At 31.3% G+C, this 25,031-nt stretch overlaps 5 protein-coding genes across 9 annotated transcripts; 3 read left to right on the top strand and 2 right to left on the bottom strand.

The window, feature by feature from the left end:
• Positions 1–96: 96 nt before the first annotated feature.
• LOC100647460 (tryptophan 5-hydroxylase 1) lies at positions 97–9,448 on the top strand. Of its 2 annotated transcripts, XM_048407078.1 has the most exons (16): positions 97–726; positions 1,465–1,712; positions 1,789–1,975; positions 3,963–4,258; positions 4,463–5,343; positions 5,617–5,721; positions 6,063–6,276; positions 6,548–6,651; positions 6,749–6,816; positions 6,908–6,958; positions 7,554–7,652; positions 7,730–7,776; positions 7,864–7,999; positions 8,195–8,321; positions 8,533–8,762; positions 8,901–9,448. In XM_048407078.1, the coding sequence occupies exons 5-16, from the start codon at positions 5,245–5,247 to the stop codon at positions 9,241–9,243; spliced, it is 1,623 nt and encodes a 540-aa protein (XP_048263035.1). In that variant the 5' UTR covers positions 97–726; positions 1,465–1,712; positions 1,789–1,975; positions 3,963–4,258; positions 4,463–5,244; the 3' UTR covers positions 9,244–9,448. The 2 variants fall into 2 exon arrangements, with proteins under 2 accessions (XP_048263035.1, XP_020719198.1); XM_020863539.2 differs by lacking the exons at positions 97–726; positions 1,465–1,712; positions 1,789–1,975 and having other exon boundaries at positions 3,221–4,258; positions 4,463–5,157; positions 5,227–5,343.
• Positions 9,449–9,814: 366 nt separating this feature from the next.
• Positions 9,815–12,323, top strand: LOC100647337 (suppressor APC domain-containing protein 2). Of its 2 annotated transcripts, none has more exons than XM_003396618.4 (5): positions 9,815–11,073; positions 11,289–11,435; positions 11,508–11,720; positions 11,787–11,929; positions 12,009–12,323. In XM_003396618.4, exons 1-5 carry the CDS (start codon positions 10,225–10,227, stop codon positions 12,013–12,015), a joined length of 1,359 nt encoding a protein of 452 aa, XP_003396666.1. In that variant the 5' UTR covers positions 9,815–10,224; the 3' UTR covers positions 12,016–12,323. The 2 variants fall into 2 exon arrangements, with proteins under 2 accessions (XP_003396666.1, XP_012165721.1); XM_012310331.3 differs by having other exon boundaries at positions 11,787–11,934.
• A 586-nt stretch (positions 12,324–12,909) lies between these two features.
• LOC100647218 (platelet endothelial aggregation receptor 1) lies at positions 12,910–15,698 on the top strand. The gene is made up of 4 exons (XM_003396617.4): positions 12,910–13,513; positions 14,848–14,985; positions 15,133–15,264; positions 15,509–15,698. The coding sequence occupies exons 1-4, from the start codon at positions 13,465–13,467 to the stop codon at positions 15,571–15,573; spliced, it is 384 nt and encodes a 127-aa protein (XP_003396665.1). The 5' UTR covers positions 12,910–13,464; the 3' UTR covers positions 15,574–15,698.
• A 142-nt stretch (positions 15,699–15,840) lies between these two features.
• Positions 15,841–22,643, bottom strand: LOC100647098 (cold shock domain-containing protein E1). Its single transcript, XM_003396616.4, has 11 exons — positions 22,494–22,643; positions 20,067–21,352; positions 19,802–19,981; positions 19,518–19,708; positions 19,216–19,426; positions 18,904–19,133; positions 18,574–18,835; positions 18,262–18,498; positions 17,983–18,188; positions 17,309–17,893; positions 15,841–17,219 (listed from the first exon to the last, which is right to left on the bottom strand). The coding sequence occupies exons 2-11, from the start codon at positions 20,460–20,462 to the stop codon at positions 17,051–17,053; spliced, it is 2,667 nt and encodes an 888-aa protein (XP_003396664.3). The 5' UTR covers positions 20,463–21,352; positions 22,494–22,643; the 3' UTR covers positions 15,841–17,050.
• A 321-nt stretch (positions 22,644–22,964) lies between these two features.
• LOC100646908 (ataxin-3) lies at positions 22,965–24,930 on the bottom strand. 3 transcript variants are annotated; one of them, XM_048407085.1, is made up of 6 exons: positions 24,746–24,930; positions 24,507–24,681; positions 24,196–24,332; positions 23,840–23,994; positions 23,655–23,774; positions 22,965–23,530 (listed from the first exon to the last, which is right to left on the bottom strand). In XM_048407085.1, the coding sequence occupies exons 2-6, from the start codon at positions 24,576–24,578 to the stop codon at positions 23,109–23,111; spliced, it is 906 nt and encodes a 301-aa protein (XP_048263042.1). In that variant the 5' UTR covers positions 24,579–24,681; positions 24,746–24,930; the 3' UTR covers positions 22,965–23,108. The 3 variants fall into 3 exon arrangements, with proteins under 3 accessions (XP_048263042.1, XP_003396662.1, XP_048263043.1); XM_003396614.4 differs by having other exon boundaries at positions 24,507–24,671; XM_048407086.1 differs by lacking the exon at positions 24,746–24,930 and having other exon boundaries at positions 24,196–24,353; positions 24,507–24,648.
• Positions 24,931–25,031: the final 101 nt, after the last annotated feature.

The raw sequence follows: 25,031 nt of genomic DNA, 5'->3' as shown, positions 1-25,031 counted from the left end.
GCGACGCCCTATTGATTCCTGCGTGGTAAGCGTCGCGCACACCCCCGCGTGCACTCGATGATTTTCCGTGAACGCGCCGCCAGGAAATCGAACGGGAGAAGCCAGCCGGCCGAATCTAAGCCGAAACGCCTTGGCGAACCATAGCTCGATTTAATATTTCAATTGGGCCGACCCGATCCGAACTGACGACCCTGAAACGCGCAAAACCAAAAATATCGACACACCATGTACCGAGATCTAAAGGCCAGTTTTTTACTTCGAAACAGGAGGGTAAATTTCCCTTTGATGGAACGGATGGATCGGGCGGTTTGCTTTCGTTAATGAGAAACCTTCTAACGCGTTCGACGTCCACTATAAATTGTGTATGCATGTGGAAGGAGCGTGTTTCTTGAGGGGATCTTAGAATAATGACTTTTTTTATTTTTATATTTTTTGGTATGATGAGAAATTTGATTTTTACAGACATGTAACGATAAGATATTTTTGTGTAGAATGATCTCTTTTGTTTTATGACGAGGATTATTGCTATCATTCGTTGAATTAGGTGATTTTCTGAGTCGACGAAAGGAAATGTAGTATATTGCTACAAGCTAACATTGAATTTATAATTATTATAATATATATTCATGTTCTAATTATACATACACGTCTTCAAAATAGTAACTTTGATAATATGAAAATGCATAAAACTCATAATTTGACGATCGGAAGAGAAAAACGTGCAAGGTAAATGTGCATTTTTTAATATAAGAAAATAGATAGCAAACTAGACGAAATGCTAAAAACAATTGCAAATGAAATATTGCATTAACTCAGCGTTGATTTTTAATGAATTCCAACCAAAAGCGCTTATTTTAAAGTTCAATCCACTTGGGAATTAAGAAAACCGTCATCCATAAATAGATCACCGTTGAACGGGCAAAGTGGTGGCAAGTCAAGAGCGTTAATTTTTTATATTGGTTGGAAAGATGTATAGAGTAGCAAATTCCAGAAGGAAACGTTCTACGTGTCCTACATTCGAATACTATATTCTCGAATTATGTTTGTACGGGGATATCAGAAGTATATTTTAGGACGCATAATAGTGAAGTATAGACTTAATGAAAACGAACTGTAGTAGAAGGGAAAGTTGAGACGAACGATCCAGAAAGAGTAATTAATGCCGGTTAATCGAGTTAAGGAAGTTGCGAACGCTTGAAGTTTAGTGAAACACCTTGCGAGCGATCTTGCGTTTCTTCTCGATTTCCTGAATCAGAATCCTTAACGTTCGAAGATTTCGTTATTTAGTTATATAAAATACAATTGGCAAGGAAACAGCACGACAATTTGCATTCGATCCGCGCCTAAGATTAAATTTGTTCGTAAATCTGCCTATAAAGTAACAACATCGTTCCCAATCTATTTGATTGTAAAATGTTTCCTTTTTTCTACCGTATCTTGACTTTTATTCGTCTTCTCGTGCAGCCAACTTCTTCCTTTGAATCACTCGTGCTGAGAATGCGCTCCAAGAGGATCTTCCTGTCTGCAAACAGCGAATACTCGTCTTGTCCTTACTTAGTTACCTATTTTTCACTAATCGATTAAATGGTTTGAAGAAGCCGATTAGTATTAAGACTTCGGTAGAAGAATTAAGAAGAAAGTAGAGACTTTAGAGTCGATTTATGTGGAAACTGATGATAAAATGATGATAACGGGCGAATTTTTCACAATAGGTAGATACAAAGTTGTGTATTTTACATAATAATATGTTTATCGCTTTTGTACATACTAAAAGCTATATTATTTCAGGATATCGATTATACGTACCACAATAATCCAAGGATCATAACGTTTTATAAACATTTAATATCCATAGCAGGATATATTAATTCGATAACTTTGGAATTATCCGTTTCTGAAATAACTATTTTAATCTTAAAAGCTTACAAAAGCCTCGTATTTTGAATTAAGTTGCTAATGACATGGAAAAGAGATGGTATGTAAGCATACAGAAGAAGAAATGAGAAGTAGTGATTTTGTTGCATAAGATCTTGTGTCGGGAAGGTTACAAAAGCAACAAGTTTGTATCTTCATTAAGACGTCTTGCAATATATACTATATTTTTCAAACTTGGCTACAGATTCTAATTTTTAACTTGTTTAATTCGTCTCATTTTAATCTGACACGTTAAAATGATCGAAGTAGGGAAAGATACCGAAGAATCCATCGAATCCAAACTACGACACATTTTTTGCGACAGAATGTAGCATTTGAAAAAAGTGGTGAAGGTATAAAGAGACGGTTTCGATGATTAGCCCTCCGTAAGCAAACTGGGTCGTTGACAACCCAAGCGAGATTTCACTCTTGAATTTCTTCAAAAAGAATTCTTATTTCTATTGGGTAAAGTTTCAAATATTTGACTTAACGAGCGATTATAATGTAATATTACGTAATATATATACCTTGATAAGTATAGACCTCTTATAAGCTTCACAAACTTTATAAAAGTCTAGAACAATAAAAAAGATTTGGCTTACATATAAATAACCCGGTTTGCCAACCCAACCCAATCTTGCTTCTTCCAACGGAGTATTAAATTTATATTACATTAACCTATGTAATAACCACTAAATAAAATATTAGTTATATTTAAGAAACCATCGAATTGATCTAGGCGTTCAATATTTAAAGTTTAGTATAAAAATATTAGGGTGCTTGCATTGATTTTTTATTAAAGTAATACTCATGAAATTGAGATTATTTTCGAACAAAATCTATATTATTATCGTAAGTTGTTTGATAAATCCATAAAGACGAAATATATGTATGCATACATGGCTCGCACACCTTTCCAAGGAAGCATATTTATAGATCCTGGCACTAAACAAGAAAAAAGAAGGGCTATCGACCAATTTAATCCGTGTGCTTAGAAAACAAATTGCTATAATTATATCGTTGATGTTGTACAAAAATTTGTGTGAAGGATATTGTTTCTTAGATAAAGATCGAATTTGTACTTTGTATTTCAACGATATCTTAGCCTTAAAGTTATTAGTGAAACAACAGAAGCAAATTACAAATGTTGAACTTCGGGCTCAAAGGACGACAGTATGATAAGAGATATCATGCTTTGTAGAATCTCTGTGAATGGGAAGTGAATTTGGCGATACGGGTAACGGATGAATAGTACAATAATTACTTATAATCAAACGCATGTTTATACCACATATACCACATATACGACATATACCACATGAGCCACCTAAAAATAAAATTTTTATCGAGTACAGAAAGATACAAAAAATTAAGGAATTTAACATAAAATAGGAATAAGTATTTAAGCTGATATTATGACTACAACACATATCTTTTTTTTGTGTCACAGTACTATAATTATACATATGTTAATATTTCATAATTATGCAATTAGATGCAAAAAAGATAAGTTTTTCACAAATGCCAGAATATTTTTCTTTTTAATATCACAAGTATAAATGCATATGTATCTTTATATTTACTCTTATTATAAAGAAATTTTTTAAATAACCATAATAACAATAGCAGAAAAAAAGATTAATTAACAAATGTAACAACCATTCTCAGTTTAGGCTCACTTAAATATACGAAACAGCACGGAAGTACCGAAAAGAAACTTTGTAAAATGTAGTAAAATATTTTCTGCAAAAAGCAAAACACTCTTACTAAAAGCTTTCGATTTTTTGTCAAGATTCCATCGGTACTTTTAATTATTCTCGTGTTACTAAAGTAACAGTCTCAGCAGCTTAGCACTTTAAACAACAGAATGTATCGAAAATCGATGCGACCGATTGTTTCAGCAAAACATTATAACCACAGTGTCTCATATCTACTAGTTAAATCTCGCTATTTATCAATATTGCCTGAAAAAATAATCCAAAAGATATTTTCAGCGGTGATTTAGTGACTGGCAGACGGGGCCGATAAACGAAAGATTCTCTCCGCAGATCGAACGATACTCTCAATTCTCTTAATGCCAGAGGAACGCTCGGTATAATTCAACAAGGGTGCTAGCTGATAGTCGTAAGTGATGGACATTGGTAATGTGCTGCATCTGCTTTGCCACGAGGCGGAGAAGTGTTCTCGGCTGCTCGAGCTTTTATTAAACAGCCCCTTTGTTCTGTGGAAAAAATACACAAAAGCGAGAATGATTGTCTCGTTGAAAAAAAGGAACGGAAGAGAAAGAAAAAAATTAATTTCTCCGAAGAAGATTACGCTTCTCCAAAAACACTTCCCCATTTAGGTATGTGGTTCACATTCACTCGCGATATCGTTTCACAATATTTTCACAATCGTGGATTTAGTAATTCACAAATGTTAATAATACGATAAATTGCGTAACATTTTCTACGACACGTTACAGACATATACTTGCTGATATTTAATAACAATTGAAACGTATGCCCCGTTATTAACTTATAACTAACAACATTATATATTTAAACAGAAAAATAAGTATCGAGAAAGAAATCCGAAAAATCTCCGATGATGTAATTGTTGCCAGAACAAAGTCAAAGTCGAAGGAAGTATCACGAGTCGCTAAATGAACGCGGAAAAGCGTGAACTCGGTAAATCGATGGTCGGATTCGTGTCTTTTCCATGGTAGACTAATTTCACTTGGCCCAGAAACTCTGAGTATAAACGTATCGTGCGGATGGGAGGGAAGAAATCTTTGGAGAATAGCGAAGAGGGGTACCGAAAGAAAAGTATAACATCCCTGTTTCGAAGACCTTGCAATCTCTTCTCCCCATTCACCGTTGCTAGTTCTTGCGCCACCCACATTTCGTGCACTCCAGTGACGTCACACAGAATACATTGTGGAACCGGCACAGTTACCGTTAAATGGGGTGAGCCAACACTCCTCTTCAACCCCATGAAAAGTCTTATCCGACCAATGGGGGAACTTCGTACTACTGTGCGTCGACCAATCGCGAACAGATCGTCATTGAGAAGGACACGTACACGGAGGGGACCGAGGTCTTAAGAAGAGCAGAAGACACTGGTACCGGGACACTGTTACACGCGGTGCTTAGAGGGACGATTCCGTCGAGAGATACTGTTGCAGTGTTATCCAAGTTCAACATTTAGATAGATTTTTAAATAGAAATACTTGCTTGCATCGTTCGATTGATTTTTTTATCGGTGAGCGAAAGTATTATATGTTACAGTAGAGATAGAAAATTTGGTTGAAAAAATAGAAAGTTTGTTCAGTTTGAACCGAGGATCAGTATGAGTGGTTCTGGAAAAGGCCTTCTCGGGGTGTGGTTATACAGAAGAGGCGAACACTGGGCCATTAAAGAAGGAAGTCCCATACATAAATCGAGCGATGTGCGTTGATTTTAGAACTGTTGTTACAAAATATAAGATGCTTTTTTTAACTCGTTTTAACTCAAATTCATGTTCCGAGTTTCTTAATTATTCCAAGCTGGAGCAATCTTTCTAATCCTCCTTTTTCTCATACCTATATGTATTTCATTCGTAAGATTATTACGTGACTTAAGACAATATAGAAAATCGAAGCAAATAACGAGGGAAAAAAGGCGGTTGAGTGTGTGGTAAAAGTTAAACGTAACGCATGGATATGTTCTTTCATTCGTTCAGATCCCCATGGTCGAGCGGAAATTGAGCAGCGATAATAAAAGTTCTGTTGTTTTTTCCTTGAAAAACCAAATCGGTGGCTTGGCACGAGCTCTGCAAGTTTTTCAGGTATAGTGTTTAACGATATTACACAGGGCCTAATATAAGATCTCACCCACGTTAGGGTCAGAATGGAAATAGAATTTTGAAAATTTATTCTTACATATGTATAAATAATAATACATTTTTTAGTCTGTCATTTTTCATAAAAATATATTAACATTACTTTATTAACACTTACTTTCCTTTAAAAATCGATATTTGATTATTTACCAACTACAGAATCCTTATAGACAATAAAGATATCTGTAACATCTTTTTAAAGTGTCTTCTAACATTAGAAACATTAAAATGCGTAGAAACTTTCATGAAAATGTACCAATGTATTTTTAAATCAATATTTCGTAAAGGACCTGGGTGTGAATGTTATTCATATCGAATCACGCAAATCAATGCGCCGCGGTTCCGAATTCGAAATTCTCGTCGATGTTGAATGTGATTCGAAAAGAATGGAACAGTTGACCAGGATGTTGAGCCGAGAAGTCGCCGCCATTAATTTGGCACAGTACGAGCAAACAGGAAATATTCCTCATCCTCCATCACTTTCCGCCGCTCCGAGTTTTGGTAAGTCATCAATAGATTTTATTTCTTCATTAAATATCATTTTACATTGCTTAAATTTTGTATTTAAACTTCTAACTTGTTTACTATTAATTAGAAGTTTATAATACCCACTATCAATTTTTACTATAAATTTAAAATTTAAACGATCATTTCATCGAACGATAGTTCTTTTAGAGCAATTTCGTTGAATGATTTTTTAAAATCAAAATCACTTTTAAAATAAAAAAACTTTCCGGAACCAACAAGTGCTGATCATGTTCAAACTTTATAGATTTCAGCGAAATAGATATGCCCTGGTTTCCACGAAAAATATCGGATCTAGATCAAGCTCAAAATGTGCTCATGTATGGATCCGAATTAGACGCGGATCATCCAGTACGTTTCTGTTTTCAAACACTGTTCTCTCTTGTTAAATACGTAGTACCTAAGATATATGCAACATTGTATAATACATTTAATTCAATATTTCCAGGGCTTTAAAGACCCGGTGTATCGCAAACGCCGTGTGCAATTCGCGGATATCGCAAACAATTACAGATAGTACGTTAAAAAGAAATCAATGATCTTTTACAAAAAAAGATATAATTATTAATTACGATATAGAATACTACTAACATTAATTTTCTTTTAGTGGTCAACCAATTCCTCGCGTTGAATACACGCCAGAGGAGATCAGAACTTGGTTCGTAAATTCATATCATTGCGTTACGTATTTTCTTTTTTTTTTTTTTATTTGTTAAAAAGATGTTTTAACATTGTTTCGATAAAAATAAATACGTTCGTTGTGTGTATGAAGTTTTTGATAAAACTTTCGCTCATTGCAAGAAATCTTCGTACGTGCTTCGACAAACATGAAAGCAATCTATGACGGAGAAGAACAAATTCTTTTGATAACTTCGCAAGATTTTCCTTCAATTACGAAACGATATCCTGGTTCTACCAATATAACAAGGAAAGTTTCAACTTCACCCGTCGCCTATGGGACGTATGAATCAGCCAAGATTGGCCCGCGTTGAATGCACTCCTTAATTGTCCTTATTTAATTTATCCTCGCGATCTTCGAGTGACTTCCCTAATACGATTTCCTCTAGATGTGTATACGAGAAACGTGGATAAGTAATCTAGTTTCGTTGAAACCTACGAGACATATTCAAGAATGAGAAGGTTTAACACCAATTAATTTAAAACCTAACATCATCGTTAACAATATTTATAAATAATTCTTTGCAATTTTATATTCTTAAAATTTATCAATGAATAACATTCAATTTTTATAGGGGAACCGTTTTCCGCGAATTGCATCAGCTTTATCAGAAACATGCTTGTAAGGAATATCTGGAAAATTGGCCAAAACTGGAGAAATACTGTAGCTATAGGTAAAAATTCTTCTGAGGATTAAATCAAATGATATCAAACATAATTGATTTAAATAAGCTTCATATTTGATCGACAGAGAGGATAATATACCACAGTTGCAAGATGTAAATGTTTTCTTGAAGCGTAAGTATACGATTAATGATAATAGAATTATTTTAATTACAAATGAATGAAAAATAAATAAATACAATTTGTCTATGATACTATTAGGAACAACTGGATTTCAACTTCGACCCGTAGCAGGGTACCTTACACCAAGAGATTTTTTGGCCGGTCTTGCTTTTCGAGTATTTCATTGTACACAATACATTCGACATTCATCCGATCCTTTTTATACACCTGAACCGTGAGTAATTTAAAAGTGCATAAATCATATCAAATAACGGATATAAATATGTTGTACACACAGAAAATAAATAAAATAGGAAAAAATAAAGCTAGATAAAATTAAAGAATAAAAATAATGCTGTAAACACATTTTCTTACCATTCCTTCTTTGTATTTTTCCTCTTTTCTTTTAACTTTATTGAATTATTTATAGGGACTGCTGTCACGAATTGTTAGGGCATATGCCGCTTCTGGCGAATCCAAGTTTTGCACAATTCTCGCAGGAACTTGGACTTGCTTCGCTTGGAGCTTCGGACGAGGACATCAATAAATTGGCAACTGTAAGTGTTCTATGCTCCATGTAGTTTCTTACTTTCATCAAAAACTTATAAAAGCTCATTTCATGAGTGTAAAGAATCTCATATTAAAGAAATTAATATTTATAAATAAGAAGAAAATTCAGAAAACAAGAAGATTCTATTTTGTTTTAGCTTTAATTGTAGAAGTCATTAACTATGTTGAGCTCGTCCTTTGTTTCATTTTTGTTTTTAGCTCTATTTCTTTACGGTGGAATTTGGATTATGCAAGCAAGATGGTATACTTCGCGTTTACGGAGCTGGTTTATTGTCTTCTGTCGCGGAACTGAAACATGCTGTGTCCGTTCCCGAGAAGACGTTCCGATTCGATCCAGAAGTGACTTGCAAGCAAGAATGCATCATTACCGCGTTTCAGAATGCGTACTATTACACGGATAGCTTTGAAGAAGCAAAAGAAAAAATGCGGTAATGTTGTACATACTTTATTCTTCCGAAATTCTGAAATATTAAAATATAATAAAAATATTCCGAAATTCTAAAATATTGAAATAAAATTACAATAAAAAAAAAGATTGTGAAATGAATATCAATTTCTGCTTTTAGAGCATTTGCGAATCAAATACAACGACCATTTGGATTACGCTATAATCCTTACACTCAATCAGTGGAAGTTCTCACGGACGCTCAAAAAATCACGGCGGTAGTCAGTGAACTTAGGGGTGACCTCTGTATCGTCTCAAATGCCCTAAAGAAGATACACGAACAGGATGATACAGTGGACGTTGAGAGGATAACCAGCCTTTTAACGCAAGGTATCGAATTACATCAAGATTCTTCGTCTTCTGACAGCGATGTTGATAGAAGTCCTAATGTCGAGTCGCCTAAGAAACCAATAAAAAATCAGAATAAAAACTATTCTTCTGACAATATTATTGTTAACTCATGAACATTATTTCTGTAAACGTAGTCTGCGAATAGAGCTATCAAAATTAGAAATTATGATTGTACGTATATAATTACAGAGTTAGCAATATGTATATGAAATATGCACAGTTGTCTATGCTTGTAAAAAACGATATTTAAATTAGAAGATTACTAAAGTTGCACTGAGTAGAATGAAAATGAATAAAAAATTATGTAAAGTATAGTAATCAAAAGTTTTAATGTACTAACATATTTACTTTCATCATAAAATATCCTGTTACAAGTGAATCATATTGTTTTAAAAAAATTCGTCTGATTTTCTCTTTGATACGGTCTATAACATATTTTTTGATATTAACAATTATCTTTTTTTGTTTTATCGAGATCCCTGCGACAAATACGTATCAACAATCGATAAATAAAATTCAAAAATTTATAGTTAGCATCTTATTTCTTTTATTTATCAAACATCAAAATATCATGATTATTTTTGTAATGTATTAATTTCATATATTGTTTAAGTTATATATGTATATATTATGCATATATAAATTAAATATCATACTTTAAGAACTGTTTCTATGAGTAAAATAACTGTAGTACGTTCTAGATAGATTCGTACTTCGACACACCTGTTTCATCTGTTGCGTTCATATTTAGTTGCATACAATCGAAGGTTTAAAGAGGTTATCAAAAAGTTAACTGTTAATAAAATACAAAAAAGGAAAATGTATTCAAAACGCCTTAAGTGTATTCATATTTGGCACAAATAATTCTACTAATAATTTGGCAGTACACTTTAATAAATGTTAAATAAACGAAAAGACATTTATCAGATGAATGAAACAATATTTAATTAACGAAATGACTAATCGGACAAATATTCCTTAAAAGAAACAATGTTATACCTTCCACTACCAGGAAGGTAATATATGAGTCTGGAATATTTAAATGAATGTATGTTTTCTTAACAACTATATTTTAAATACGCTTGCATATAAATATGGCGCAAATACAAACTTCGAGCGCGGATGGACTACCAAAGCACTTTGTCACTGCTATGCGTACACTTTTTGATATAATGGATGACCAAAATACAGGGTTTGTAAAATTTTCTGATATTGAAGGCAGATGGCAAGATGATGGAACGCAAGGTCTACCAAAAGGTGTTTTGGACAGCCTTAAAAAAGTCACTCCACCTAATGGATTATTGTCTTTTGAAAGATTTTGTACAGGACTCAAGATATGTTTGCTACAAATTCAAACAGATGGTGACTCTAAAAAACATGATGGTCAACCAAATAGACCTCCATCTGCTCCAATACTTATTCCTGATAATCAAAATAAAACAACATGGACATCTCCAAATACAGCAACTATTAGACCAAATAATGCTATATCACAGCAACGTACCTTAAGCATGCCACAGTTATTAGCAGGTCGAAAAGATATTAATCATACACACTTAGAATTAATGGATAGTAGAAGTGGTCCTGAATTGAAGCTAAATAAGGCATATGGACCTCCTAAACCTCCACGGATGGGTGCTGCATTAGAAGCTAGAACTATTAATTCAGAAAGAAATTTTGACAAATCTGAAATTCGAACTGTATTACAAAATTGGCAGATGGGTTTGTTAATGAATGATGATAAAGCTATAGAAAAAAGACAATTACCAACGGTAAATTATAGATCTGACACTAGAACATTATTAAGACCAACCAGAGTATTGGGAGATGGTAAAGCAGTTGAGTTGCAAAATAATCAAGTTGGCTTACAGCCTAAGAAACCATTAAATAGACGCAGAGAACCTAGGCGTCATACGTTGCAGAATGGTATTGATTACAATATGGTAAAGATATTCTTCTCTAGGATTCCCAACTAACGATTGGTGATTGGTTTTGGGTATGCATGAAATTTGGTGATTATTAACATGTAGACCATAATACAATTTATACTAAATTCAGCATAATATATAATATGTTTATATTATATTTTAATACATAGTTGGGAAGCCTGTTTCTTAATTTTTAACAGCAGTAACTATTTGATAGCTTTCTTTTTTAGATGAAAAGAATGAAACAGATTGAACAAGAGAAAGATGTATTACTTCAAGGTCTAGCTGCAGTTGATAAAGCTAGAGAATGGTATTTGAAACAAATATCTGCTACTCAGGAAAAAATTAAACATCTTGGACGTATGGGATCTCATGTGGTATCAAATATGCTTTCCAACTTTATAAAATTATCTGAAATATTCTGTGTTAACAAGTATGATTTTATTTAGGAACAATGGACAGAGGCACAGCAAGAACGTTTAGAATTACAACGTGCTCGCGTCTTAGAAGTCAACAGACACTTAGCTGCACTAATAAGTAGTTGGGAACGTGGTGGACTTCCTCTTCATATGAATCTTGCGTTTCTTAGCACTCCTACATCGACCCAACTTCAGCAGGATATATTATCTAGGTTAAAGCAACAGAATCATAGACTAACAGAGGTAAGTTAAATAAATATATATATAATTAATAATATATTTAATTCACATTTGATGATTAAAAATTAGGAAGTCAGTAAAAAAAGCCAACGGATAGCATTACTTGAACAAGAAAAGGACAACTTGGTACGAGAATTGTATAATAGACAAAGTGGTATAGTTCAATCTAGAAGAGCAACAATGATTCATGAACAACATGATCAAACATTCATGTAAGGTACTAACAGTTAATATTTTAATTCTTTTATGTATAACATAAAATTATATTTTACATAAATATTGTTCTTTTAGAATATAAATAAACAAGAAGATTTGCCTTTGATGATATAATGAATTACATGCAAAATATCAGCTACACATATATTTAGAAAACTAATTAAAATCATTGTTATAAACTTTTATATCTGTTATATGTGTTGAAATATTTTAAATATCTGCATAAAACATGAAATATTTGTGTGAAATATTCACAGTACTAATACTCGAATGTACTTATACATTGTAAATGAAGTCTTAAAATTTTTATAATCCGTCCAAGTCTCAAAAGAGAGATTATGTTCTTCTCTAATAAATTATTATTCTAATTAATAAATTGCCTTGACCTAATTTTTTATTTTATTACGATATCATAATCTTAGTTTATACGCAAAATTAAATATGTTCGTATTACATTTTTGCAACTGATTATCCTTATCTTATAAATAACTATCCATAAAAGAAAATTGAACAAATGAATTATACACGTTCCGTACTGTAAACTGTAAGCTACATCTACTTCCGGAATTATGACTGTACGTGTCAAATGTTATCGAACTTTAAAATGTGATAATGTACTTCCCTAACAACCCAGCGTTACTATTGGCAGCAAATTTACTTAAAAAAAAATAAGTGTCATTGCAAAAATGTACAATATAAGAGAAATATGGTAAAAATTAACGTTCGTTAACATTCTATTTCAACTATAAAAGATATTTTAGATACTTACAAAAATAAAGAATTAATAATGTTTTCTGCCGACCATGTGTTCTGTTTAGAAAAACATGTGCGGAATCATATAACGGACTGGGGCTAATCCCGACCGATATAACGTTCCGTAAGTCTCAAGTCATACTGGTCTGGAATTTCAAGACCTCTCTCGTTATTTTATCTAAAATAATATATAAATGCACAAATAAACAATATTGATAATAAAAAATTGTAACAAATTTTGCAAAACTACCAAATTTAAAATTAACTGAACAAAAGTCATTAATATAGATAATAATTCATATCGGTAGAACAAATGAAATTATAAATCTATATGTATATGTTTGTTAGAAATATATTATGTGTAATCAGTGGCTTATTTTACACCCCACGCATGGTTCTTTAGCTTAGTAGAGTCTGGTGGGTATACTAGCTAAGCGCGTTAGTCCGCATTTAGTTAATAGTCATAGTCATTAAGAGGCAGTTGCCTCTACAGCTGTCTGGAGTCGGCTAGTCGGAGTTCAGTTCGGTTGACGCGTTCAGCGAGTATAGATGCTAGCTGACATAGGGAACGTTGCATTGGAGCACAAATTTTATCCTCGCGATAGTGAATGTGTAAAGAACCCCCTTTTAACGAACGACCTTTAACCCTACTGAGTTCAAGTAATAGCCTAGCTGCAGGCGCTGGTCGTCGATCTCTGTCTTCTGACATCTACAATTATCTGGATTATCGTTATCGGAACAGTTCTCCCCCGGATTTTGTGAGAGCTTTAAGCCCATCATGCTACCAAGACTGATACTACCAATAATTCTGCTACTCGTTATTATAGGTACGAACACGTTACTTGCGTTTCACTAGAATTTTCATACTGATTAAACATATCAGAGAGGATCGAGAAATCGATATTTCGTTTACGATAACGTAATTTATATGGTGGTATGTTATCACTATGAAAATTTTTCTTCTAATTTAATCGGCATATTGCAACTGTATTTTATCATTTCATAATAACTTATTTCTGCATGCATGTCTTCATCAATTGTACAAAAATGATCTTAAGAAATATAAAAATTACATTAATAAATTTTTAAATTTGAAGGCGATAGATTTTATTTTAAGATCATGGAAAAGTTATTATCGTATGATACTATTTATAGTACTTTATTTAAACGACGTTGATTTAAACGTTGGATAGTAACTCTCTAATAGTAATTTGCGTAAGATAAAATAAATGCAATCGTTCTGTTAAAAGAAACGTCTCGGTTCATTCACCGAGTAGACAGATAATGTGTCACGATAATAAAGCGTACTTTCAATGATGCACATTCCGCGTTTCTTCTCGATTGTACCTTATGAAATATGTTTACAATTAAATTTAGTCTTTTGCATGAATAAGAAAGAATATATTTAAGCATAAATTCATTTATAGAAGAAAATAATAGTAATTTCTGATGCATACCCGAAAATCAATTAACCCGCGCAGCATGCTTTATCTCGTTAAATGTTTATCAATCTAGACAAGTGGGAAGTGCAGTGGACACATCCGGTACAAATATGTAGTTGCCTCTGGCAGCGTGTTTCTTCGTAGCATTATCTTTTCAGGGTAAATAAACTGCAGATATATTCACTGCAAACAGAAAATGTAGAAAATGTGCAATTTATAACTTATTGTTTCAATATTTGTCGCATTATTTCGTAATATAAAATTATTTTTATTACTAATAAAGTTTGTTCTATTTCCAAATGAATATTCATTTAATTTTATTAAGTTTTAATCCACTTAGTTATATTAGAAGTTACATAATTGATTTCATATAGAGACTTATTTATCATCTACTGATAGAAGTGGTATTCTTTTATGCTATTGTCATTTAATCCGTTGGTAAACGTTTTATATTTCACTTATTGTTGTTTTTAGAATCACACATAAAATACAATATGAATATTGTATTAAATTATATATTTCCATACTATTCTTAATAAAAGAAGAGAACTAAAAAATTAATTACTTTGTGTCTTTTTTATAGTTTAAATGATATACATATTGATACTTATGAAAATAACATAAAAGATACGACGAATAGTTAGAATTTGATTATTATGTGCTGTATCATATTGTTATATGTATATTTACTAAGTACTTCAATTTGGTTTAAATAATAGGCACATTATCAAAAGCTTGCGATTTGGATCAAATGCAATATGGATGTCGTATCTATAATGCACAATGCAGATGCGGTTACGGTTGTTCTTCTGAATACAGATATAATACTAACGAAGATTGCAAAGAAGCGTTAAGAGGTAATAACTTACCTGTTAATTTCATCCACGATATTAAATATCACTGTTAAACTTGTTCATAGATACCTAGACGAATACATATAAGTCCAATATTAATACTGAGAGAATTAACCGATTGCTTTTTATTATTTTATTATTATTTTTTAGGTAGACGTAGTGATATATGTTATAGATCGAAACCTTGTTTGAATGGAGGATCATGTTTGCAAATATCATCAGATCCTGGATTTAAATGTCGCTGCGAAGGAACTGGTTATTACGGACCACATTGTGATAAACGTTAGTAATTATTATCATCGATAAGTAATGATTATAATTATAAACTTTGCAGACATATATTTTACTAACTAATTGATAACTATCCAATTCGGTACTAAACACAATCTGCTCAATTTTCAATTATTTAAAAATGCTAATAATATATTATTTAAAATTGAAGTATTGTTTTGATATAAAATTGAATAAGTCTAGTAAGTAGAAAATATAACAAAACATTTTTTTAATGAAATGATACATTTTGCAGCTTGCCCAGGACCGAATAACCAACGTTTTCGAGGACCATTTCCTTACGAGTGTGTTGTAATTTAATTTGTAATTTACCTTCTTTTAATCTATCAAAAATCAAATACATATTAAGTACAAAAAATAAACATATTTTGCGAAAATTTACACATCTTTGTACATACATAATAAATATATTGTATATATGATAATCGTCTTGTTACTAGAAATATTTTTAAAAATTATTAAAATACTACTTGCAAATAATACTCATTAAAAAAATTATAATTTATAGAAATCTCAATTTTTTACGTATTATTTAAATCTCTGAGATTCATAGAAAGAAGATATATCTGACTTTTTCACTGTTTATTCATCAATAATTTTACAATATGTATGCACATGATGTGTTGGATCCATGAGTTTTTGACAAACGTTTAGTTTGTATCGTGCTTGCGTTAATGCAAGTTGTTATTTTACTCCTTTCCTATTTTCTACATAATGCCACGTGTACCTCGCTTGCTGTTTCTGATGGCAGAACTTATAAAATGCAATTTTTTTATTCTTCGCATAAGTACTTTTTGTAATTTTTTGTATTATATATCGACTGAATCCGTAATACTAGTTTGATTTTATAACACGAGACTGCATCAGGAACTTAACGACATGTATATATATTTATATGTTATATATTATCTAGGACAAACAATTGGCCAGTTGTAACTTTTTTTACAAATTCATAGACATTTTCTCCTCAATAGAGTAACATGTTACAATAATTTATATAGTAGAAAACACATGTCTGCTTCTTCCATTAAAAAATTATGTGAATTCACAAATTTTAGCAAATAATACGAATGCGTCTTCTTCGGTTTTTTTGATTATATGACCAATTAATATTATCATATATGCCGTGTATTGCATATGATTTCATTTCCGACTATTATACATTATTTTAACTGATCGCAATACACATTACGGGTAAAACAAATATTCTAAAGAAAATAATATAAATAAAGATTTTATCAACATGTACGTATATTTTTATAAAGACAGACGGGACATTATCTTTGAACGTTACAAACAGACAGGTTGTCAAACAGTTCAATGTTAAATTATTTTCCAATCTATAACTGTACCTATAATAAACTGAATGAAGGAAATATCTTAAAATTTTTTATTGAAAAGAAAATGTAGTAATTAAAAGTTTTAATAATATTTCGTAACCATTGTTCACAATTATAAAAATCTACATGCTTTTCGAAAAAAAGATTTTCAGTAAATTTTTTAAAGAAATTGAAATGGTTCAGACAAACTGCCTTTCTGATTATCTTCATACTTTATAAGATGATAAAATGACTCGTTGTGTTTTATTTTATATTCTTTTCTCAACAAGAAAATCCAATTGATTATTATCAATGTTATTATTGTTGTCACATTAGTCTCAATTTGGCAAATGTTTACGATGCTTATAATAATAATAATCTCGGTACCGAAGTGTATGGACTAAAAACAAGTAATGTAGATTACAATTTGGATAAGCAATAATCCTTTCAATACGACATTACTCTTGGATGGCACCAGGGGTATGCTGGGATCTTTCCTGACTAAATCCACGTGTGCCGTCTGGCCCTCTTGGTTGTCTAACTATTGTTAATTTAGGACCTGTGTCTTCCAAAGATGTAGTACGTAAACGGCTGATCAGACGTTCGGGTCGTTGTTGAACTGCATCACTGTATAATAAAGAAAATAGAATGATATATCAATTAATCAAGATATTAACGAAAAGAAAATATTTAAGTAAACAATTTAAAAAATTCACCTTAATCGCGTTACATTGCATGCAGATGATTTACCAGTACGCTGATTCGTAATCAAAACGAATTCAACCTGATCTCCTGGTTGAAGTATTGCATGATCTCGAACTTCGCTCATGTGGAAAAATAACTTCTTACCCTCATCAACTTCATAAGCAAGAAAACCGAAAGGACCTTTCACTGCATCAACTGTTGCTCTCCTCTTTTTCCTAACTGCTACGATATTACAGGCGTGACCTGCCGAATCAACCTGTAATTGTACAGGATCACCAGCTTGTAATAGCTCGCGTTTGTTGACAAGTCCCATAATTCTGAATTCATATTCCGGAGTATCTTCGTCTTCATTAGCGGCATTTATCTTTATTAAACCAGCATACTCTGCCTGGTCAGGATTTGCACTCCGTAAAGGTCTAATAACCGTTCCATCAAGTACTTCGCTAACTGGTGTTGGCCTAGGAATGCTTCCACGAGGTAGCAATGTGACGTATTCCGCGGCTACGCAACCACCATTACCTCTACTATTTCCAGAACTAATCGTACATTCAATATCAGCTCCTACTTCCAAAGCTCCTACATCCCCTTCAAAATTGCTAGAAAATAGAAATGATGAAAATATAAAAAGAGGATAAAAATATAAAAATATAATATCTTCTTAAATACGTATATGTTAATTATTCACCTGAAGTGAAAAAATATTTCTTTATCATGATTTACAGTCTCAATAAAACCAAATCCATCTTTAAGTGCAGCAATGAAACCTTGACAAACTTGATCATTCAATTTTTTGTTGCCATTTTGAGTTTTTTCACCAGAAGAGTTCACTAGAGATATGTCAACTGCAACAAGTTCTTTATTTCGTTTTACTTGACAGATACTAAATTGAACCTGAAACACTAATACTTTAAAAGAAATGCATTAATAAAATTACAATAGTACATATATATATATATTAATATACCTTGTCACCAAGTCTTGGAATATTCTTAGGATCACAATCTTTACTAAAGAAAATAACGCTCTTTTGTTGATTTTCTTTTGTATATCCAATAAGACCAGGTACAACGCCATTTATACCCTGAATTATAGTACCCAATAAATCTTTTTCTATAATTGTTTCGAATTGGACTGTACCAGCTGGTAAATGCTTCAACCTAATTGCACTTTGTCGATTGTTTGAAAATGAAGAGGATGGGTCCTAATATAAAGATAATTAATTAAAATATATTTAAAATGTTAAAATAATTTCGAAAAATATGTATATCATACTTACTTGAATTACTGTGAATTCGACCTCATCTCCTACACTAATTTCTCTATCAACATCCAAGACTTCATTAAAGTGGAAAAAAAGTCGTGTGTCTCGATCTACACAACGGATAAAGCCAAATCCATCTTTGAGTGTAACTATAATGCCTTGTTCTCGTCTTTCACCGGATACAGTAAAAGATTCAGATAGCAATAAAATTTCAGTAGCTCTCTTGAGTTGATCTCTAGTATCTGTAGCAATACGAAATTGGACCCAGTCCCCATGTCTACAATTATAATGTCATAATTATTTCAATGAAAAATAAAAATGAATAAAAATATTCTATAAATATACCTGAGAGTAAAATCTCCTTTTTGATCTTTATCGCCAAAAGGAATCTCAACTTCCGAATGCTGTGTATCTCTATATCGAATTCTTCCAGGCAATGGATCATTTTGATGACGAGCTGCAGTACCCCTTTCCAGAGGTTTCAATACTTGTCCTTTTACTACTTCATTGCTAACTTCTTCAAAAACTATTGAACCAGGTGGTAGCTTAGTAATATTACAAGCTACTTCTTTTCCCTGAAATATTAACAATAATTAAATTTATCTCAACGAAACGCGCACGATAATTGTTCATGTAGAATGAAGAAAATATTTATACATTTCGTATTTGTATTGTAAATTCAACGTCATCTCCTAGTCTAAGTTCTTCTTTCATAGATTTAGCTTCGCTAAAGTGAAAGAAAATTTCCTTAACTACGTCAGCACGTTCAATGAAGCCGAAATTTTCTTTCATCGAGCATACAACTCCACGATAACGAACTGGACGTGTTGGATTTTCCAACCTTACATGACATGCACCCAAATTTCCACTGTAATTAGCAGTATTGCATTAACTCTGTATTCTACGATAATTTATAATGTATAAATATAATAAAATTTGATAATAAATAAATGATTTACCGTTGAGTTTCAGCAATTTGAAATGACACTCTGTCACCAGCACGCAAAGTAACATTGCCTTCAACATCATCTTTCGTATATGGCAGAAAAAAGCACTCTCCACGATTTTCATAACTGATACGTCCTTGTGTATCGCCATTTGTATGCAATTCTGTTGTTACATTTCCAAGTACTCTTTCTTCATTTAGCACCTATATCATATATTTATGTGATTCAGTGCTCTTTGTATATTATATTCAATACTTTAGATAATTTTTGTGTAAATATATTAATGATATACTGACCACTTCCGGAGCAATCTTACTAACAATACTAGCAATAGGTTTGCCTGTCCGTCGATCATAAGTCATTTCAAATTCAACGGGATCTCCAATTTTTAAGTGTTCTATATTACCACTAAATTGGCTAAAATGAAAGAACAACCTTGCTTGTCTTTCACAGCACTGTATAAATCCATATGAATGCTAGAAGAAAATAATAGTATTGTAATTATTATATGGTAAAACAAATATTAAAAAGCTAATAAAGAATAAGAAACAAGATCCTTACTAATAATTTTTCGATTATTCCAGTTTCTCGAGGTCCTTGATTCTCAAATTGATCTTGATAAGTAGAATTATTTGTTGTTGGCTCTTCTGTATAGCCAGTACTTCCTTCCATTCCTGTAAATGTTCCAAAAGGAAATCTGGTAACTTCATTACGTGATATTTTAGTGTTGGGGTAACCAGCATATTGTATAGAATTTTTTCCATTCCCAGGAGGTGAATCCATCATATAATGATCACCACTATGATTGGTACCATTTCTGTAGATATTGGTTGTTGGTTGATGTGATCCCGTTATAACTTTGGAACTTGGTATAGTCATAGACTTGTAATCAAGTATTGCAGGGTCAGAGTTCATGATTGGCGGCTGGAACGTTTTCCACTGAGGATTTTTGGACATTGTCTCGAATTTGCAGAATTTTAAATGTAATCTTTACGTATAAGTTTTCCTCTTTTCTTGAAACAATTACTTAATTTCTTTTATGTTCACTTCTGTTTCACCACAATATATATTTATATATATATACTTATATTTAGAAATTTTTAGTCTTTTCAATTATTTAAGTGTTAACATAGATATCACAGAACGGTTCTTGGTACCTTATATCTTCATTCACTATTATAATGTTACAAGAACTTAATACAGAGGAAGAGAGGCTCTTTAAAATGCTGCAGAAATGCAGGCTCCTTTGTGACCAAGAAGTGGAAGGAAGGGTTTGAAAGTATTTTGACGTTTGTCATAAATTATTTATAAGAGAGTACCCAGGCAACTCTGTGCAAAATTGGCACTCTTTAATACGAATACAAGTATTTTATTAGTCAAGAGCAGCACAATCTCAGCCGCAATCACAATCACGGTCACTTTATAGCTCACCTAACTCTTTCTCACAAAGCTTGTGTACACAATATACAAATGAACAATATAGTTAATGTTGATTTACGAATTAATACAAGTACAAAATTCTTAGCACGTCATAGACCATTGATACTTTCCATATATGTATGCACATGTTATAACAACTGTTTGATATTTACTCAATTTAGCGTACACTAGAACAACTGTGTTCCTTTTAAACAGCAGTCATCCTTTATAAAAGGAGTAAATCAAAAAACATAGGAGATTTAAAAGATAAATGTTGACTTGAAAATCCTCAGATGTCTTCAATGCGTGCTGAGTGTGATTGTGTTGTTCCAATATTTCTATGTTAGCGTTTCTTTCTTCAGCATTTAATTATGGAATTTACAGTGAGCCTTGGTTTCAAAAATGTCCTAAACTAACAATTACACAAGCTGAAATAAAAAACATTTATTTAATTAATATAATCAAGCACACATTAGAGAAATAGAAATGTATTATCATAATGATTATGAGCTTTATGAAAATAATAGTAAGTAATTATTTTTCCTCTTAATACTTAAAAAAACATCTATAATAGTATACTAAGTTATATGATTATATCTAAAGAAGATTCTTTATGTTAAAATAAAAAAATAAACAATATTGTTTATGTATCTTAGATAAAGTATTATACGTTTGTAGTAATACATTATTTTATAAACATATTAGAATATAAAATTAAATTATTTGTTTCTTATTATAATCTTAATTTATAATTATAAACTTTTACAACATGCAGAATTAAAAAATTCTATTAGCTATACATATCATAATTCAGAACAGAAGTGTTATTCTAACTAAAGTAAAAAATTGTTATCAGAAATAAAAAGAATATCTCATTTGTATATATAGGTTATTATATATATTTTTCATCCCACAATATTCAAATATATATAGCATTCTAAAATATATTTCTTGTGATCTATTTGTGGTTACATATGAGATAAATAAGATATTTACAATAATTGACTGCCAGTTTGACATTGACTTTTTATATTCCAACTGGCACTGTTTTTTCATTGTCTTTTATTTATTTTTCGAAATTTTACTCGTATTCAAAGTCTCATTTATCAATATGATGCAATTAGTCAAAACATCGTTATCATTAATTTATCATTTAAATCATAATTCTCGAACTTTACTGTAAATGGGATGCAATACTTGGACACCCACATGAAAATGTTTGAAATATATGTAACAATATAAGCAATTACAAGTTTCTTTAAAAAGTAAATAAACAGACGTTTCATTCAACGGAATTCCATGCAAGATAATATCGAATTCAATATAACGATAACTGTTTATAGGATGTATCCAAACAAAAATCTGAAATATTGTACATGCTCGCCAGTTACGAGATTCTAATTTTTTATGAGGTCACTCGTTTCTTTGGGTATTATAATGATTTATCAAAGTCCCGTATGCATATAAAATATATATACAATTGTCAGGAAGCAAATAATTCTGCTAATTATAAATGTTTCATTGCAAAGCTCATAATCGAATAGCTTTAAAAAAATTTATAAAACTCACCACGACACAGCACAGCACTGACGACATGCCGCCATGTTGAATGTCAACATTCAGTATTCACATACAAAACAGGAGCAACTACAGAGTGACTACAGCTAAAAATTTGGGTTCATAGCCATCTGGTAATATTGCTACAAAAACAATTATTCGCTAGTCCTATTAACCGTAGAAAACTATAAATCTATATTTAAAAGCTAATAAATTTAATAAAGAATAAATAATTGGTTGATTATAGAAATAGGGTGCACATGAAAATGAAAGTGTGTTCTCAACATAACGTTTTTGAGTTATGTCCAGGAAAAATTTAAACCAATGATATTAAAGTGCGTTCGAAAAACTGTCAAGTTTAATATTTTGCCGAAGTTTTCAAAAAAGTAAGTGTTTCATATTTGTGCTAAAAATACAAAATGGAGTGTTGTTTAAATGACAATAAGATTAAGCATTGGTAAAATAAACCAGTAATGCAATCAATTAAAACTTATAACATGTACAGATCTTTTATTTATATATTTATTCTTGAAATACTTATCCATACTACACAAAGTAACTAGTTATTTATAATTTACAAATAAAATTTATTTTAATATAATATTAAAAATATTCTTGCACATATTATTAAATATTCAATTTCTGTGAAGTTTCTCCATTTGACGTTCTTGAGTATGTACCAAAGTGATTTAATTGATGCCAGTGTAAGTCTTCAGATTCTGGTGTTGAAGGAGCAGTAGCACACTCTAAACTTAATTGAAGAGCCCTCCTTAAATCATCGTCCTCATCTGTGTCATCAGTCCCACATGCTTTTTTATTGTAATCATGAAAATCCAAACTTAATTTAAGATATTTATCTACATCGTTTCTTTTATTCTCTTCAAAACTTAATTGAAGTGCTCTTTGTAATTCTGTATTTTCATCATCATCTTCATCACTTTTCTCAATCTTTATGGGAATTATCTTTTCTTGTAATTTGCTTGTCGGTACCTTTTCTTTACTAGTTAATGTTCTGGTAAACGTATTTGATATCACATTATTACTTACAGCTGTAAAACAAAAAATGCTCATTGTAGTAGAAGAAAATATGCTATTGTGAAATAATACAATTTCTTCTAGAATGAACAATATTTAGAAATTCATTATTTTTTCCTTTGATACCTAGATAATAACCTTTTGGTTTTGTTCTTAATGATGTTTGTCCTTTTGAGATAGGTTCTATTGGATTTTTCATAAGAATATCATCTGCAGTACATTGTGGAAGTGCACCAATAACAATAAAAATAGAATAACCTATAAGAATATGTAATTACCTATATATAATTTTGTTCTTTACTATATATCATTAAGATGTTTACCTTCTTGTAACAACTGGGCTAAATACATTGAAAGATAAGTATCCGATATAAGTTCTGGCCCACTTAGTACTGAATTTAAATTAAACCATTGTCTTCCGATTTTTCTTATAGTGAACCAATGACCTTTGTAGTTACAAATATATGCTTTCATTTCTCTAAAAATAATATGCCTCTTTTAAATTTATACATAAATAATAAAACTTAACTGTAAGTTTTGATATATGTATATGTATCAATTTATATATATATATAAATTATATATTAATTTCTCCATTTATAGTGATACAAAATAATTATACTTAATAAATATCTTTAAACTATCTCTTAAATGAATTAGAAACAATTAAGTAACATACAAAGGATCATTCTGTGCCATTATAGCTGCAGATTCCGTACTATTATATGGAATTAACTCTAATCCCCAAACTTTTAACGCACTACTGATTACTTGAACTGAGAAGTATCCACTGTCATCCATGTTTCCTGATGGTTGCTAAGCAAAATAATTAATGCCCTTTACCACATATGATATTATTAGTACATATTAATATTTCAAATAAAATAAATTGACGAATATCATAGAATATTTAAAAAGTTATAATTTGTTATTATATTATGCAATATATTGCAATAAAAGATGTAAAATATCTACAATGCACAGATTCACCTCTAAAAAAAGTTTATAATCTTCGCTGTCAACACCAGATTCTGCCATTCTTATCCTCTCCTCTTCATCCATTTGGTGACCTAAACTAGCAAGATCTACAGCATTGTAATATGGTCCTTGTAGAAGTGCGTTTAAACAATGTTGTGCACATAAAAATCCCTCTTGCTGTAATAAACTTTGCCGTTAAAACGATTTAGATTGGAGAAAGCCATTAGATACTCATGTATATTATTATTTACCTTTTCGTGAAATATGGTGTCCATTTTATTAACACTTCTTTAACGTAGTGCGTGAGACATATAAATATTAAGTAATAACCAAATCATACGTCGAAAAATCTAAAAAGATTCTACGATCAAACGTCACCCACAAAAATATTTTTTGGTTATAACCAGAAATGTGTCATATACAGTTGGCGGTACTTTTAGATATTATGATTCACGTATATAGTATTGCCATCTTGTAACAGATTCCATAGTTGTACAATTATAACCAAATGTTTCTCATTTAAAATCCGTTATTCAT

This window comes from Bombus terrestris, chromosome 7 (assembly GCF_910591885.1).
Source record: "Bombus terrestris chromosome 7, iyBomTerr1.2, whole genome shotgun sequence".
In the NCBI taxonomy this organism is placed as follows: Eukaryota; Metazoa; Arthropoda; class Insecta; order Hymenoptera; family Apidae; genus Bombus; species Bombus terrestris.
The sequence above is the reverse complement of the archived record's forward strand: the minus strand, read 5'-3'. Positions and strand labels throughout refer to the sequence as shown.